The sequence below is a fragment of the Arabidopsis lyrata genome (genome assembly GCF_000004255.2).
Source record: "Arabidopsis lyrata subsp. lyrata unplaced genomic scaffold ARALYscaffold_5, whole genome shotgun sequence".
Taxonomy (NCBI): Eukaryota; Viridiplantae; Streptophyta; class Magnoliopsida; order Brassicales; family Brassicaceae; genus Arabidopsis; species Arabidopsis lyrata.
The window spans coordinates 10,258,382-10,276,425 of record NW_003302551.1 but is presented as its reverse complement, the minus strand read 5'-3'; the positions used below and the strand labels follow the sequence as shown (position 1 = coordinate 10,276,425).

The 18,044-nt window shown below is 37.9% G+C and overlaps 3 protein-coding genes and 1 long non-coding RNA gene across 4 annotated transcripts; 2 read left to right on the top strand and 2 right to left on the bottom strand.

The window, feature by feature from the left end:
* Positions 1-562: 562 nt before the first annotated feature.
* LOC110228633 lies at positions 563-1,481 on the bottom strand. The gene is made up of 2 exons (XR_002332111.1): positions 1,211-1,481; positions 563-794 (listed from the first exon to the last, which is right to left on the bottom strand). It is a non-coding gene; the product is annotated as an uncharacterized LOC110228633 (long non-coding RNA).
* A 194-nt stretch (positions 1,482-1,675) lies between these two features.
* LOC9313352 lies at positions 1,676-8,575 on the top strand. The gene is made up of 14 exons (XM_021026016.1): positions 1,676-2,021; positions 2,453-3,154; positions 3,536-3,733; positions 3,818-4,126; positions 4,743-4,858; positions 4,936-6,051; positions 6,198-6,339; positions 6,432-6,588; positions 6,670-6,833; positions 7,017-7,099; positions 7,407-7,506; positions 7,775-7,836; positions 7,993-8,152; positions 8,242-8,575. The coding sequence occupies exons 1-14, from the start codon at positions 1,869-1,871 to the stop codon at positions 8,413-8,415; spliced, it is 3,636 nt and encodes a 1,211-aa protein (XP_020881675.1). The 5' UTR covers positions 1,676-1,868; the 3' UTR covers positions 8,416-8,575.
* Positions 8,576-8,622: 47 nt separating this feature from the next.
* LOC9311680 (indole-3-acetaldehyde oxidase) lies at positions 8,623-13,910 on the top strand. Its single transcript, XM_021026017.1, has 9 exons — positions 8,623-8,960; positions 9,046-10,877; positions 10,951-11,160; positions 11,239-11,457; positions 11,540-12,496; positions 12,587-12,682; positions 12,764-12,862; positions 12,938-13,127; positions 13,520-13,910. Exons 1-9 carry the CDS (start codon positions 8,828-8,830, stop codon positions 13,747-13,749), a joined length of 3,966 nt encoding a protein of 1,321 aa, XP_020881676.1. The 5' UTR covers positions 8,623-8,827; the 3' UTR covers positions 13,750-13,910.
* Positions 13,911-13,931: 21 nt separating this feature from the next.
* Positions 13,932-16,923, bottom strand: LOC9313351 (zinc finger CCHC domain-containing protein 7). The gene is made up of 7 exons (XM_002875565.2): positions 16,391-16,923; positions 16,091-16,231; positions 15,839-16,000; positions 15,600-15,758; positions 15,232-15,348; positions 14,858-15,091; positions 13,932-14,757 (listed from the first exon to the last, which is right to left on the bottom strand). The coding sequence occupies exons 1-7, from the start codon at positions 16,703-16,705 to the stop codon at positions 14,215-14,217; spliced, it is 1,671 nt and encodes a 556-aa protein (XP_002875611.1). The 5' UTR covers positions 16,706-16,923; the 3' UTR covers positions 13,932-14,214.
* Between the last annotated feature and the right edge of the window lie 1,121 nt (positions 16,924-18,044).

The following is an 18,044-nucleotide window of genomic DNA, read 5'->3' as shown; positions in this document are numbered from 1 at the left end:
AAATTAATAAAATTGTTACCACAAAATCCCACATTCATACACTAACAACCTTATACTTTCATGGTTACTTTGTAGATTTGAACTAAAATTTTATAAATTTTTGAAATCCTTGTATTTTGATAAATATAAATGCACATATACAAAGTAATGGTATTTTTATGAGGCAATACCATCGGTTCCACCAACAAAAATTAAATTAGAGTAGATAACAACTAAATTTACTAAAATCTCTATATTGTACAACTATGATCAAAAATGTGCAACCGAGTGCAACTGTACAACTATGAACAAATTTGTGCTATTATTTAATATTTTTTTTCAAAATAACGGCGCCAGGTATGCGATTTGTCAGAATTTTTTAGATATTTAGATATTTCCAGATATTTTCAGATATTTCACTGTTTTTTTTTTTTTGTTTTTTTTCCAAAACCCTTAGAAACCTACATATTTGTCAGATTTTTTGATTGATTTAGATTTTTTTTTTGGTTCAAAACGCTTAGATTATATTCAATACATAGATTCATACATAAAAATTTAAGATTCAGATTCAAAGATTCATACATAATCAAAAAAACATAAACCCAAAACATAGTTGTACCTAATCGTACTAGTTGTACCTAAACACTTAAATTTATACATCAACATCAGAGACCAGAATACAAGCGGAACTCATCATCAGAGACCAAAATAGGAGCCGAACTCTTCTCTTGCTCCATCTGCTTCGCCTGCTCTTGCTCCATCTGCTTCGCCTGCTCTTGCTCCATCTCCTTCTCTTTTTCCTTCTCCTTCTCCTTCTTCAATATCAAACATTCAAAAGCAATCTTAAATTCTACCTAAATAATACAGATGGTTTTTTGTCACTATGAAACTCTCATTGTCTAAACCCAGACAATAAACGAGCAATCCAAACACAAACTCACATAATCTCATTATCTATCTACATAATTATAAGAGATAAAGTTTGGGTTTTCAACAAATTTCAAATCCGAAACACATTTAAACACATTTTGAATCGGAATCCTTTTGAATCTATATAAAGTAATTCTAATCCGAAAATAGAGAGAAATTCAAATCGAAAATTGGGACAAATTCAATCCGAAAATTACAACAAATTCAAATCCGAAAAATCATCCGTTTCACAAACAAAACCCAACAAAATCCATCGAAATCAAACAAAAGAAAGAATGAGAATGAAGAATTTATAGCTTACAAGAAAGGAGACGGAGGAACGTGGATTTGGATTGGATTTCTAACAAAGAATTTCCAACGAGAAGAAGAATGAGAGTTTCGATTCGGAGAGAAGAGGGAAGAAAAGAAGGTTTGCCGGCGACGAGAGAAGACGGCGGAGAGATGAACGGCGATTCGTCGTTTTTTTTTTTAGAGAAAAGGGGAAAAAATTTAGAGTTAGGGATTTGATTTTGGGACTTTACGATTTTGAGATTTTTGGGGTTAAATGATCCAAAATCCGACCCAATGTATGTGGATCTAGATCCAAATTGAAGTTGGGTCAGTAAATAAGTTGAAAACCCAAGTTTTATTTGTCTTTTACTCTTTTTTAAAATTAAAATAATCAATTTAACACAAGTTTTTTTATTTCGGGGGCTAACTAGAGAATCATTCGAGGGGAGGGGGCCGATGAGATTAAAATCCAGTTACAGTGTTACACTCTCTTTTCAAAAATCCTTACTTTATTTTCCTCCTCCACTGCGTCTCTCTCTCATCATCATCATACTCAGCTTTTTGGCTTGTGGGTATCGGAATGACGAAAGAGCTCTCCTTTCTGGGATCCGAGAAGCAACTCGACGAAACCCTTTGCCGCTAAAACCATTCCAGTAAAGGCAGTAGTGATTGGGAGTGAGATAGTAATAATGCCGGTGGTGGCGACCAGTCTCGTTTCGCTTCAGGAGAAGCTTAAAGTGGAGGAGCCATACCTTCCTCCGCGAAATTGGGAATCTTTACCTTCTCAGAGCCGCCGATTTCTTCCTCCAACTACTTCTTCTGCTTCTTCTTCTTCTGTCTCTGTAAGTTTCCAACTTGCATTTTGCTTTTCTGTGAGCGTATCTGTTTCTGTGTTCTATCTATGTTGTTGGTTAGATCGGATACCCTAGTTGGGAAACTATCAATTGCAGTGAGTTATTTTATTGATTGAGTTTGTTTAGGGATCAATCTAGGGTTTTTCGTTCCAAAACGCAGTAAGCTAGTGCTCGATTTACATGATATTGGGGCAGAATAGTTTTCTAGGGAAGATTACAATCTTTGTTTTTTTGGTGTCCAACTTCGAAGTGAAAACGTTCTAAGATTGTTATAGTTAGTAATGACAACGATGTACTGTCTTTAGTGCTTAGATGAGATGTGTAGATAGTCCTTTCATAGTCTAGCTCTGCGTTATCTAGAGAGAAATGTTTGTAATTGAACCTACTTCTCATTTCTTACATTTTGTTGCTTGTGATAGGAATCGAGCTTGGTCAGGTTGGCGCTGAATGCCCTGCAAGGTGTTGAGTCTTCTCTTATTAGCATAGAACACCTCTCTTCTGCATTATGTTCTGAGCCAGCTGATAGGACCCTCCACAAAATTCCAAGCTTGTGGCATCGGTTGTCAAGCACTGATGCCTTGGGACAGATTCTTAGAAATATAGGCTGCTTTGGTTCTTTGGTATTTCTTCTCCATAAGTTCGTAGACCATTTCACAAGCTTGAATTTGGATGTGGAAACAGCTGTTGAGGGACAGGGGAGCTATAAAATTGGTGAAAATGAAGAAGTCATTAACAGAAGCTGCTATACTCTTGTTAATCAGGCTTTTGCTATTGCTGTGAGAAAGGTCCTTGAAGGCTATATATCTGGGCTGGATACATTATGTGCATCGATAGAACTGAGGCGTTCGTCAAACATTGTTGATGGGTCTGACCATGGTTCCTCTTGGTCAGGCTGCCTTACGAACGTCGTTCATCCGAAGATAACATTATTGGAAGTTTTTCTGCATACTAGAGAGTTAAGAACACAGATTGAAGCTCTTGCAAACATATGTAATTTGTATGATATACCCCTTTCTTACTGTGCCTCTCCTTGGGAATGTCTGATTACTGAAGCAACCACGCGATTTCATGGGTTCTACAGAGGAAGCGACCTGCTTACTTACTTATATACACAACTACAGGTCAGGTTAAGTTATGTTCCTCATTTAGTATTCGTCCTTTTTCTCTTTCATGAGGCACATAGTTATTGGTTAATGTAGCCTACGGGTTCAGTTGTTTCCCATTCACATTTTAGTGATGCTTACGTTGCCTCATTAAATTTTGCATCTCTGTACTCTCTACTCTCTAAATTCTGCATATCAGTAACTGCTGGATTTACATATTTTATAGAGATTTGAAAGAATATCAGTCATGGCATTTAAATAATTCTATGCGGACCACTTGATATGGTGATTATAGTTGCAAGTTATGCTTAAAGTAAGTAATATACATAACCTCTGAACCAGGAGCTTGTACGTTTTAAAATTTTGGTCTGACTATTTTCCCGACATATTCTGTTGTAGGTTGCTGATCCTGCTCACAGTGCTATGCTTAAGTTTTTGTTCCTCAAAACATGTGAGCCATATTGTGAGTTTATAAGATCTTGGATGTTTAAAGCCGAACTTAACGATCCTCACAAGGAGTTCATTGGGGAATGTCTCAGCGAATCGACATCTTTTTCTTGGAATAAGCCTGGCACCTCCCCATTGAAGAGCGTAAGGGTAATATTTTCTTGCGTTTACTGCATTTTTGACTTTAGTATCTTTAAACCATGGGTATCAGATTGCTTTCTTTTCTGCCCCTAGGAGCAAGGAGGGCTTGTTCCGTGTTTCTTGAACGGCTTCTTGGAACCTATACTAAGGGCTGGTCAACAGCTTCAAGTAATTACAAAACTTCTGGAACTGTGTAATCCTCCTGCATCTGGACACAAAAATTACACAGATCTTCTTCCGTGTTGGACGTATTTTTCTACTTCTAGTCCAGGGCACCCATCTCCAATAACTTTCAGCAAATTACAAATAGAAGTGATGGTAAAGAAAAGAGACGATTACTACAGAATGATGCAAGAAAAACTTGGTGACTTTTCAGAAAAGTTTGAGCTCTTCCCTGGGCAGGTAATGTGCTTCTTTTGATTTGTCCTTTATATATACCAATCATTAACTCTTGACCTCTTCTTTTTTTTTCCGAACCTTGGGTGTTTTTGGTTTATGTGTCTGATTGTACTCTCTCGTTGCTATGCTAGTCCTGACTTTACTCGTCTTATAGGCCATAGGTGGTTTTACTCTGTTGTGAAATCAATTTTGTCTTAGGTAATTTAATATCTTACTAATAGTTCAGTTGAAATCTTGTGTTTATATCCTGAATGAGATCAAATATCTATTTTTGATCCTACATAATAAACTATAATATGAAAATTAATATCATTGGGAGTCTCTCTCATACAGTAGCTTGCAGTTGTCTTGGTTAACAAGACCTAAATGTGCATGTACGTTCAAATCTTAAATGCATGCGACATCGTCAGTGTCAGTTTTGCGTTGCACTTAAGGATTCATTCATATTAGACCATTCATTGGAGAAGCGTCTCATTCTCTGGTTTTCTTAACTGTGAGCTGACGGTGCAAGTGAGTAATATAGGGGACCTTAAAAGTTATTCTTTTTTTGGTTGTATTTGGAGCTAATGAGAAGTTATTTCTCTTCGGTTCTGTCATGTAATTACATTTTAATTTTTAGGTTCCTGGAGCATTATCTTTACCAATATCCTATGGCGACGGAGACAAAAATTCTGTTTATTTCACACTGGATGGGAGTTTACTAATTCCTTCAACAGTGGCAATAGACTTGACCAGGTGTTCTTCCTGATTCTATTTATCAATTAACCCCAGCCTGATGAACGTGAATTGATGACATTTTCTTGGGATTTCAGGGACCAGAGTGGCTCAGATTCTGATGACCAGAATACAGAAGACAGATGGTTTTCAGAGATAGATGCATCATGCTCATCTGAATGTTCATCGACTAGGGATTCTTTGGAAGCATCCGATGTTGGACTCCTTGATTCACAAAGTACATTAGTGGGACCTCCACCAAATTATTTATCAGCTCTACGTTTCTCTGTTGCCTCTGATGGGAATTGTAATCAGAATCTGGTTCAGCATAGTGATTCAGGTTATATAGACAATAATTTTGTGAAGCAAGGTGAGAAGGCAGATACTAATCATCAGTGGATGGATACTGAGCCAGAAGAGTCAACTGGAGTATGTGAAGATGATAAATTTAGGGGGCCTATTTCTATTAAGTCATGGCCCCTTGGCGGATTACCTAAAAATCCGTTTTGTGTTGATAAGAAGTCTGCAGAAGATGACAGAGAAGATCCAAGAAATGATTCAGGAGCTATGACGGAACAGAGGCACTTAATGAATACTGATGAAGGCAAACTATTTTTAAACAACATTTCCACCAGTGGCAGCTGTTCAAAGCACGAGAGGAGACATGATTTGCTGGAAAACTTTCTTTCATCGAAATTAGATTTGATAAAAGACACAAAGGTAAACTACCCTTACGAGGTGCTCAGTATGAATCCTTTACTGAGATGTGATTTCTTGCGCAAGCATGGAAATACAAACAGGAGGAACCAGGGGAAATCATTGCCTTGGTTTGATTTTTCTGCGGTGGATGACCCTTCAAAAACATGTATTACCAGGATACCTGTACGAGTCCCTATTGATTTTCATAAGGAATCTCATAGTTTTCAGACTGATAGAAATCGCCATCGCCATGCCAACCAAGAATGTGGGATAGATAGGTTTGATGTTGAAGAACCTAAAGTTTCTTGCAGTCATTTATCTTCTGGTATAAAAGGTTGCACTGAAGAAAAAAAATCAAATGCATTTGGTGGAGGTAGATGGGAGGGTATGCTTCGTAGATCAAATAACCCTGAAACTAGTGCCTTTAGCGATCGCAGACAGGACTCCTCTGGCACATTTGAATTGCCACTTGATTTTGTTATAGACAAGTGTCTACTGCAGGAAATACATCTTCAGTATCCTTCTCGATACATTCATTTGCGATAAATATACAGAATTAGTTTTATAATTTGACATGTGGCTGTCATTTCCTTTTTAGAAATGTTTTTCTCGTGATAACATATCATCTTTCATATATCACCTTTTCCTTAACAGACAATAGATATAACTTTGTCAGTAAGCTAGCTATCAAGTTGCTCGAAGAAGGATTTGGCTTGCAAGAACATCTGCTAGCTCTACGTAGATATCATTTCATGGAACTAGCAGATTGGGCAGATGTATTTGTAGTGTCCCTTTGGCATCATGTAAGTCTGATATCAATCTATTATATTGTGATGATTCTATTTTACATCTTTAGATGATGCTTATATATATTTTCTCTCATTTGGATTCCCAGAAATGGCTTGTTACAGAGGCAGATAAGAGAATTGCAGAAATCCAAGGGTTTCTAGAATCATCAATTCAGAGATCATCATGTGAACGAGACATTTGTAAGGACAGGTTATTTTTGTACAAAAGACAAGGCACAATGCATATCCCACCATCAACCATTGGTATGGTCTTGCACTTAGCAAATTAATTACTACTGTGCGTGGTGAATGTTAAATCTTATACTGATGTTTGGAAATTTGCAGGAGTGCGTTCCTTTGATTTCCTAAGGTTGGGTTATCGAGTGGACTGGCCAATCAGTATAATTTTAACATGCGATGCCCTGAAAGCGTATGCGGATGTATTTAGTTTCCTGGTTCAAGTGAAACTAGCAGCCTATGTATTAACTGATGTCTGGTGTTCACTGAAGGTAAAGGTTCGACTTTGTTGATTCACTCCTTGTGACATAGCCCCTCTTAATATAAAATTTATCTGCAATTTTCTAAATTCGTCGTGGAAGATGTGACTTGAAAATTGTTTGGTCTGCCTGATATTTCTCGTGGCACTATTTATCTCCTGGGTTAATGGCACAATGACTGTATTGCCCTTTTAGGATGTAAGACATATGATGCATGAGAATAAAGAGAAGATATTGAAGCAAGAACTCCGGTGGTTGAACATATTGATGAAACTAAGGTAAATTTAAAAATAAAGGTTTCGCACTTTCATAATTTCCGGGTGACTCATTGAGCTAAGTATCTATTAGGCAATGTGACTGCATGATTAGGTACAGTGATCATATTTCTTCTGGCATGACCATTTATAAGAGTAGCAAAAAGTATTGATATCAATCCATGCAATATCTGGGAAAATGTTAAATGTCTTTAGAACATTTGTATTGTTTTTTCATCACAGTACTTGTATGATACACAATGTAGTTTTCAGATTATGTAGTCTCTATTTTTCTCCTGGCTATCTTTGACGTCTTTCTTCTATGTGGCAGGCATCAGGTCAACCATTTTGTAACAGCACTACAGCAATATGTACATTCGGAATTATCTCACGTATCATGGTCCAAGTTCCTTCATTCCCTGAAAATTAAGGTCTGGGCACACCTTGCACTCTACAGTTTATTTGATCAAAATATAAATATGCCTCTATGATGGCCTGCTGAAATGTTATTTTACCGAAAACTAGGATTCTTTGTATAATTTTTGAGTATGAGCATCTCCAGCGAACTTCTGTCACTTTAATTGGTGGTACTGGTTTAACTTCATTGCTTAGCTACTCTAAAACCAAAGTGCCTAGTGTATAATTTGTTGCGATTATAGTGGTGGTTTCTCCTTTAATTGGTTTCCCCTGGTTTTTCAGGTCAAGGATATGATGGATCTTGAATCTGTGCATATGGCTTATCTAAGTGAGGCTTTGCGCATGTAAGTCTTGTTTTCTATCGGTTTTAGAAGCCATAATTCAGTTGCAAACCAATTTTTGCTTCCAACCTTCTGCGGCACTGTAATTTGACTGACCTGGTCTAATGCTCTTTCGAAACACACCATATAATCTAACCGCGCATTATCAAACCCTTGCAGATGTTTCCTATCTGACGAAACTCGAGTCATATCTAACATCATAGAGAACATCTTGCAATGCGCACTGGATTTCCGGTCTTGTCTTCCCAGAGCTATTCAGAGTACAGATCGAGTCCCAAACGATTCACAGACAAAAACACTAGGCATAAACACATCTCAGGTAAAAGAAGAATGTACATAAAAAATCCTTTTTTTCGCGGGTGTTTTCAGTTTGTTGCAAGAGCTGACCTTTATAATCACATAAAACAGGTGATGATGGTAAAACAAAATTTTGACAAAGAATTAAAAGAGCTGCATAAGTGTCATATGAGATCACCAAAACATGGGAAATTTGGACTCTCTCGCTTCTGGGACTACCTCAACTTCAACCTTTATTATTCAGATATCCTTCATGACTCTAACATCTTCTTTCTTATTCCTTAGAAGTTAGAACCACATTATGTGTGTTGTATATTTTTGTGTTATATGTTGCACTTCCATATTTTAGTTCAGTACAGTTTTCACACAAATAATTGAGCTCTCTTATTAATCTTTTTCCCTGTCACTCTATTATTACTAAAAGAAGCGAATCATCTTTTTGCAACTAGACATGTTATTATAATATATTTTTGTTGGCAGATCTTTTTTACCATTTAGAGACAGAGAAGTGGACACAAAATGTATTAGTAAACAAGTCAAAAGTCTCGATTTAGTGGTGAAAGCGATATCTACTTTGCCTTCAAGATCGCATCGAGGTCGTCAAAATATTTGTCCTCTTTATATATGTGGACAAGGAATATTTCGGATACGTTTACACTTACAGAGACAGTTAGAGAGAAAGAGGAAAAGAGAGATAATGAGCTTGGTTTTCGCCATTAATGGGCAAAGGTTCGAGCTTGAGCTCTCCTCTGTTGATCCTTCAACAACTTTGTTGGAGTTTCTTCGTTATCAGACTACTTGCAAGAGCGTTAAGCTCAGCTGCGGTGAAGGTGATTGTTTTTTTTTCTATCCTTTCTTCTTCTTCTTCTTCTTTATGGTTCTTTGTCTGATATAGTTGTTGTTGTTTTGGTTCAGGAGGATGTGGTGCTTGTGTTGTTCTTCTCTCCAAGTTCGATCCTGTTTTACAAAAAGTCGAAGATTTCACTGTCAGCTCTTGCCTCACTCTCCTCTGCAGCGTCAACCACTGCAGTATCACGACATCAGAAGGACTTGGCAACAGCAGGGATGGTTTTCATCCGATTCACAAGCGGTTATCCGGATTCCATGCCTCTCAATGTGGTTTCTGTACACCTGGGATGTGTGTTTCTCTCTTCTCTGCACTCTTAGACGCTGACAAGTCTCAATCTTCCGAGCTTACGGTTGTGGAAGCAGAGAAGGCTGTCTCGGGAAACCTATGTCGGTGTACTGGTTACCGTCCGATTGTTGATGCTTGTAAGAGCTTTGCTTCGGATGTTGACATTGAGGATCTTGGACTCAACTCTTTCTGTAGGAAAGGGGATAAAGATTCTAGTAGTTTAACTCGGTTTGATAGTGAGAAGCATATTTGTACATTTCCGGAGTTTCTCAAGGATGAGATTAAGTCTGTGGATTCTGGAATGTATCGATGGTGCAGCCCAGGGAGTGTTGAGGAACTCTCGAGCTTATTGGAAGCTTGCAAGGCTAATAGTGATAGAGTTTCTATGAAATTGGTTGCTGGTAACACAAGTATGGGATACTATAAGGATGAAAAGGAGCAGAATTACGAAAAATACATAGATATAACTCGAATCCCGCAACTCAAAGAGATAAAAGAAAACCAGAATGGGGTTGAGATCGGATCAGTGGTAACAATCTCTAAAGTTATTGCTGCTTTAAAGGAGATTAGGGTGTCACCGGGAGTAGAGAAGATGTTTGGGAAACTTGCTACTCATATGGAAAAGATTGCGGCAAGATTTATCAGGAACTTTGGGAGCATTGGGGGGAACCTCGTAATGGCTCAGAGGAAACAGTTTCCTTCTGACATGGCTACAATACTTCTTGCAGCTGGTACATTTGTTAACATAATGAGCTTGCCAAGAGGACTCGAAAAGCTAACACTTGAAGAGTTCCTTGAACGTTCTCCTCTTGAGGCTCATGATCTGGTTCTGAGTATTGAGATTCCTTTTTGGCAATCTGAAGCAAGCTCTGAATTGCTCTTTGATACCTATCGAGCTGCACCGCGTCCAAATGGAAGCGCTCTGGCTTACCTGAATGCTGCTTTCTTGGCTGAAGTGAAGGATACAATGGTAGTTAACTGTAGACTGGCTTTCGGGGCTTACGGGACCAAACATGCCATTAGGTGTAAGGAAATTGAAGAGTTCCTGTCTGGTAAAGTAATCACTGACAAAGTTCTGTATGAGGCTATTACCTTACTTGGAAATGTCGTCGTGCCTGAAGACGGTACAAGCAATCTGGCTTACAGGTCAAGCTTGGCGCCGGGCTTCCTTTTCAAGTTCCTTAAAACCATAATGACTCATCCTATTACAGATAAACCTTCAAATGGTTACCACTTGGATCCACCAAAACCATTGCCAATGTTGTCTTCTTCACAACATGTTCCTATAAATAATGAATATAATCCAGTTGGTGAGCCTGTTACTAAAGCTGGAGCTTCCCTACAGGCTTCTGGGGAGGCTGTTTATGTGGATGATATTCCATCACCCACAAACTGCCTCTATGGAGCATTTATCTATAGCAAAAAGCCATTCGCACGGATAAAAGGTATTCATTTCAAGGAAAATTTGGTACCTACTGGAGTTGTTGCAGTCATTTCTCGCAAGGATGTTCCTAAAGGTGGAAAGAATATTGGTATGAAGACTGGATTAGGCTCCGACCAATTATTCGCAGAGGATTTCACCATTACTGTAGGTGAATGCATCGCCTTCGTGGTAAGTTCATTCATATTTTTCCATGAGATTCAATTCCATCACCAGCAGTTTTAGCAACACTTTGTTTTTGCAGGTTGCTGATACGCAGAGACATGCAGATGCTGCAGCAAATCTTGCAGTAGTTGAATATGAAACAGAGGATTTGGAATCACCAATATTATCTGTAGAAGACGCGGTCAAGAAATCTAGTCTGTTTGACATTATCCCTTTCTTCTATCCACAACAAGTTGGTGATACATCAAAAGGAATGGCTGAAGCTGATCATCAAATTCTCAGCTCGGAAGTATGTAGTGGATGGTATTGTTTTAAAGTAAAAATTAGATATATATGTTCAACCACTATAACTTTTGATGTGAAACAGATACGACTCGGGTCGCAATACTTCTTCTACATGGAGACACAAACAGCTCTTGCAGTGCCAGATGAAGACAACTGCATTGTAATCTATAGTTCAACTCAGACCCCTCAGTACGTACACTCCTCGGTCGCTGCTTGCCTAGGAATCCCTGAAAACAACGTCCGTGTCATAACCAGACGTGTTGGTGGAGCTTTTGGAGGAAAAGCTGTCAAGTCAATGCCAGTAAGTTTTCAATAAGTGTCCTCTTTTTACCTCACTTTCTGCAAGAAATGGACCAAAACCTCAAAGCTTTCTACTGTCTCAGGTTGCAACAGCGTGTGCTCTTGCTGCTAATACACTGCAGCGTCCTGTGAGGACTTATGTAAACCGCAAGACTGATATGATAATGACTGGCGGGAGGCATCCGATGAAGATAACCTACAGTGTGGGTTTCAAATCCACAGGGAAGATCACAGCTTTGGAGCTAGAAATACTAATTGATGCTGGGGCAAGTCTTGGTTTTAGTACGTTTATTCCATCAAATATCATTGGGGCGCTAAAGAAGTATAATTGGGGCGCCTTATCTTTTGATATCAAACTTTGTAAAACAAATCTTCTAAGCAGAGCAATCATGAGATCCCCCGGAGAGGTGCAGGGTACGTATATCGCTGAAGCCATCATCGAAAATGTAGCCTCTAGCCTCTCTTTGGAGGTTGATACAATAAGAAAGATTAATCTCCATACATATGAGAGCTTAGCTCTATTCTACAAGGATAGTGCTGGTGAACCACATGAGTATACTTTATCTTCGATGTGGGATAAGGTTGGCGTATCTTCCAACTTTGAGGAGAGGGTTTCTGTTGTCAGAGAGTTCAACGAGTCTAACATGTGGCGAAAACGAGGGATATCTCGAGTACCCATTATTTATCAGGTTTCATTGTTTTCAACTCCAGGGAGAGTAAGTGTTTTGAGCGATGGCACGATTGTTGTTGAGGTTGGTGGAATCGAGCTAGGACAAGGGCTATGGACAAAGGTGAAGCAGATGACTAGTTATGCTCTTGGTATGCTACAATGCGATGGAACAGAAGAATTATTGGAGAAGATAAGAGTTGTACAATCAGATTCATTGAGCATGGTCCAAGGAAATTTCACAGGAGGTAGCACAACATCCGAGGGAAGCTGTGCAGCTGTTCGTCTCTGCTGTGAAACCTTAGTCAAAAGATTGAGACCTTTGATGGAGAGATCGGGTGGTCCAATCACCTGGAATAAGTTGATATCTCAGGTTTTCTTCCTTGATTTGCTGCTTATTGTTGGTGTCAAAAGATTGAGCTTCTTGATTCTGATTCGAGATTTTTTTTATCTCTAAATGCAGGCTTATGCTCAATCCGTGAACTTATCAGCTAGTGACTTGTATACTCCAAAAGACACTCCCATGCGGTACCTGAACTATGGTACTGCGGTCAGCGAGGCAAGCTCTTTTCCTTTTCTCAAAAATCTGAAATTCGAGTGGAGAAATGAAGTAACTTTGGTGTTTTGATGGTGTTAATAGGTTGAAGTAGACCTTGTGACGGGACAAACCACGGTTCTACAGACAGATATCTTATATGACTGTGGAAAAAGCCTCAATCCCGCTGTCGATTTAGGACAGGTAATACAAAATAAAGAGAGAGCACACAAAGCAAATGGATCTTTTTGTAATGTGTTTTGTGTGTTTATTCTTCAGATTGAAGGATCTTTTGTGCAAGGACTTGGGTTTTTCATGCTTGAAGAGTACATAACAGATCCAGAAGGACTCGTTGTGACAGACAGCACCTGGACATACAAGATCCCGACCGTTGACACCATTCCTAGACAGTTCAACGTTGAAATACTAAACAGTGGATGCCATGAAAAACGAGTACTGTCATCTAAAGGTCAGTCACTCGTTCCTACACAAAACATTTTAAAAACTTGCAATCTGTTATAAATAATTACTTTATTTTATAGTGTATATAAATATAAATAATGGAGAAAGAATTTATACCCTCAGAAGGATCGGGATACTGAAAATAAAGAGATGAGAGGAGGAGAGAAATTTCTTATAACTTCTTATTGTTGAAGTATCAATTGTGATTTTACAATGAACGTTTAACGTTCTATTTATAGAGAAAAAGTTAAGTTACTATGCACGCATAGTGACGGTAGGCTCCACATCAAAATTATAAACAACACACGGCTGCGCCTAATGTTTGATTTGAAGCGCATGATATATTTGACTTTCTTAACACAATCAACATTTTTGATCATATTGTTTGTGTAAGTGCAGCCTCAGGAGAGCCTCCGTTACTACTGGCAGCTTCGGTGCACTGCGCCACCAGACAGGCTGTTAAAGAAGCGCGCAAACAGCTACACATGTGGAAAGGTGAGGATGGTTCCTCCGATTCAACGTTTCAGTTGCCTGTTCCGGCTACAATGCCGGTTGTGAAGGAGCTATGCGGTGTAGATATCATTGAAAGCTATTTGGAGTGGAAATTACGCTCCAACTCAAAATTATAAGTAACAACAATTTATTTATAATAAAACAAAAAGAATTTCTTCTTTTTTGCTTTGTTTCCTTCTTTCAAAATACTCTGTTTCTGGTCTCAATTTGTTGTTTGATGGTATGATAGTCATTCAGGATTTTGTCGATTAATAAAGAAATCTGGTTTTGAGAAAAACAAAAGTCAGCCAATTTCAGATGATTAAAAAAATAATCAATTTCTATAAATGATATAGTAATCATCCTTGATAAGAAATACAAAATTCTCTTCAGAACTTGAATTAAAAAAAAAAAAAAAAAAACATAACAAAGGAAAATCTGAGCAAGTGACTTGGGTAAATGAGGACTGAACAAACTACTTGTGTAAAAGAAGAGAACAAAACAACAAGAAGCTGCCCCAAAGCCCGAATCAAATACAAGAGGTCTAGGGACGCTACCTTCGATCCCAGCAAACATAATAGATTGACCATATCAATTGATACTTACCACCGTTCATAGTTCCCTGCAAACTCGCCATAGTGGTGAGCTCTGCCATACCTTGGTGGTGCAGTTCCATAACTTTGGTTCTGATGATGATGATGCTGATGATGATGATGATGATGATGCTGATGATGATGAGAAGGAGGATAAGAAGGCTGCCACCTTGATGGTGAAGGACCCGAGTGATGCCTACTAGACTGAGATCCCGGGAAATGCCCACCAGAATTGAATTTTGGTGATCTATAGTTATGACCCATATGTGTAGAGGGTGACTTGTTATAACCCGATGGTGTAATGGGAGACTTTGGCCTTCTCATCTTTCCTCTTTGGAAAGATTCTTCTTCCGGATCCTCTGTGATCCAACCGCCTCTGTGTTTTCGTTTCCTTGGTGAAGTCTGGGGCTGTTCTTCTTTATGTGTTTTCTTCTTCTTCTTCTTCGTCTTTCCATTGGATTCATGGGGAGTAGAATCGTGTTCCAAGTTCTCTTTATTTTTCTTGCGAGATTTATGTGATGGTGTAGATGTATCACGGTCCCTCTTAGAAACCTATATGAAGCAAAAGGGAAACGTTGTGAGTCATAACATGAGAGAGAAAGTAAAGAAGTGAAGAGCTCAAAGCACCAAATGTAGTGAGAGATAGGCCTACCTGGGAGGAATTGGGGCATTCACGAGCGAAATGTCCTGCTCCATTACATCTGTAGCATAAACTTTGTGACTCTCTGCCCTGTGAAGTGCTTATGCTCGACGAATTCGGGCATTCACGTGCGAAATGCCCTTCTTCCCCACACCTATAGCATTCACTGGCTTCCCTGTTGTTTTCTGGAAAGCTTAAGCTGGAAGAATCATTTTCGTTTCTTTCTTCGTAGTGTCTACCACATGCCTAAAGAGAAAAGTATTTTAATTAGATAAGTTCTGCATCTTTATTTTAACTAGAATAAAAACAGATCAAATCTGTTTAGAGAGGCAAACAAACTCAATCGACAGTGTGGATAATTCAAAATCAGAATCTCAATAACTTACCAGTCCAGTATGACCCAGTTGACCACATCTGTAGCAAGATACAGCCCATGACGGTGAATTACCAGGTTCGACACAGCATAGATGGCCAAAGCTTTTACAGACATAGCATTGTATATCCTAGTCAAAGTAAATACAACAACATAGCATTAACATTTGATCTACATTATAATCCAACTATAGTAAAGCAATCAGAAACTCAAGAAAGGTGAAAGCAGCTGTGGGTAGAAGATATATCCTCAGGTTAAAAATGATAAATCCAAACATGGTCATGATCAGTTCATTTTAGTGAGACTTCGTTTTAAATGAAATTTTTAACAACAATAAGAAGATAACAGAAGGTATAAGAAAGAAATCATCAGCAAAGTTACCTTCAAATCTTCCTGAGAGTACTCATACTTGCACAAAATCATGTCATGACCAAAGTCTCCACATCTTAAACATACAGCTCCTTTAGACCCGTTTTTGTACTTATCGGGACAATCTTTAGCTCGATGTCCACCTTTTTTGCATATATAACAATCATGTCCCTGTCAAAATAACGAAAATTTTACTCAGCAACCATATGCAACAAAAAAAAAAGACTAGACCTAAAACTTCCATGGTCTACCTTTGAACACTGCTTTGCACCATGTTCCAAACTCCCACATATAAAGCAAGGCTTTCTACGCTTGGTAGGAGTTGGACAATTGAAACTTGTATGACCTTGCTCCCCACAACTATAACAACTCACCCAACCAGCATCAGGAGGGTCAAAGTATCTTGCTCCACGCTGATAACAACAACAAGACCCCAAAAATGGTCATCATCACAGACAAGTTACACGATTTCGAGATAAAAAGCAACTATTCAACCAACTCACAAGAAGCTTTTTCAGAACCAAATTGCTAGATGTTTCTTCAGTTTTTGGTTCATCAGATCTCTCAACCTCATTATCCTCTCCTTCACCTTTTACTACCTCCTCCACCACTTTCTCTTCATCTTGGTCTCTCCAAACAATAGGCTGTTACATTTTAGACAAAAATCGATAAGCATTAAACACAAGCTTCAAACTTTCCTATTGCAAATCAAAGACTACTGATTCTCAAATCTATAAAGCAATTAAGACGACAATAATTGAAACTGTAATGAGAAGATATAGAAGAAAATCGTTCATACTTACAAATTCATGGGCAGCTTCAAGCTTATTTCTCTTCATCTTCTTATTACTCTCAGATTTTTTAACCTTAGACTTTCCTCCATTAACCATCACGGTGTTTACTACACCAGAATCAGAGAGATCAGAATCAAGCTTGTTCCCAACATCACGCCTCGATAATGCTTTCTCTAATATCTTCAAGCTAAGATCTTCATTAGCTTCATCATCATCTTCATCTTCATCTTCACCATCGACAACTTTAATGGCTACTGGATCTTCTCTGTCCTCGTCTTCTCCGTCATCAAAAACAAATTTTTCATCTTTGTTATGCCTCGGCATGATTAAGAGATCAAAACCCAAAATCTAATTTTTGATTGAAACCTAGAAATCGGATTGCGAGGCTTAAGCGGCGAAGGTTTCGAATGATTTGGTTCAGAAAAGTTCGAATTTTTTTCTTTGTTTTGTGTTAACTGGGTTTTTGGGATACGGCGGAGGAAGAACAAAGATTAGGGTTTTTTTTTTTTTAAACAATGGTTTTACGATTTTAACCCTGAGACAAGTTCTAAAAGGGAAACAGTAATATCACTACAAAAAAATGCAACGGTTTACAAAATATTCAAGCACAAGTCAATATACCAATAAAAATATGACACATCAGCAAATACAAATTCTATAAAAATTATCAACGAAAAAAAAAACACAATTTTCTTGGAATTTTTTTAACAAAACAATATTTTCTAAGAAATTAATAAAATAGATAATTACGTAAAAATACGAACTGCATGCAACCATGTTTCCACTCTTTTGTTATGGGTGGTTTATCTTATCCTTTATCTTATAAAGCACAAGTCACTATACCAATAAAAATATGACACATCAGCAAATACAAATTCTATAAAAATTATCAACGGAAAAAAAAGCACGATTTTCTTGGAATTTTTTTAACAAAACAATATTTCCTAAGAAATTAATAAAATAAATAATTACGTAAAAATACGAACTGCATGCAACCACGTTTCCACTCTTTTGTTATGGGTGGTTTTTACTTAGATAAATATAACCGTTTGCCATTCTTATTTAATAAAGAGAAAAACTACAAATTTTTCCATATCCATGTTAGTCATCAATTTTATGCGTAGAAAAAAAATTCAATGGTTGGAGAGTATGACTAACAGATCATACGATTTTTCTATTTCTTTTTGGGAGGAGATGACTAAAACTGTGGAGCAAGATCTAACTGGCCAGGAACGTGAGAGCAAATGAGAAACTAAAAGGTACGATTAGTTCTACGTTTTATTTATCAAGCTTACTCTCAATATTTTAAATTTCTGCACACTAATATATCTTTGCTGGCTTTGTTGCCATAATTCTACCTTTTTTATATGTTACAGTGAAAGCATCTCTCATCCTCTTAAGTCTCAACCCTCAAGAAAGATAACTATATCTCAAATCCAAACAATGATCAGATATAATAACTATTTGGAATCTTCCGATCATTGGAGATAACAACATATGACGACTACATTACCACTATCATAGCGGAAACGAAGAGCTTTACGTAGAGTCTAGGACAAATTCAACGAAGGTATTCAGTTCTTCATTTAATCTCTTTTTTCAGTCTGATGGTTTTTATTCCAAGTGATCAAAAGAATAAGTGATTCGTTTATAAATTTTCTGA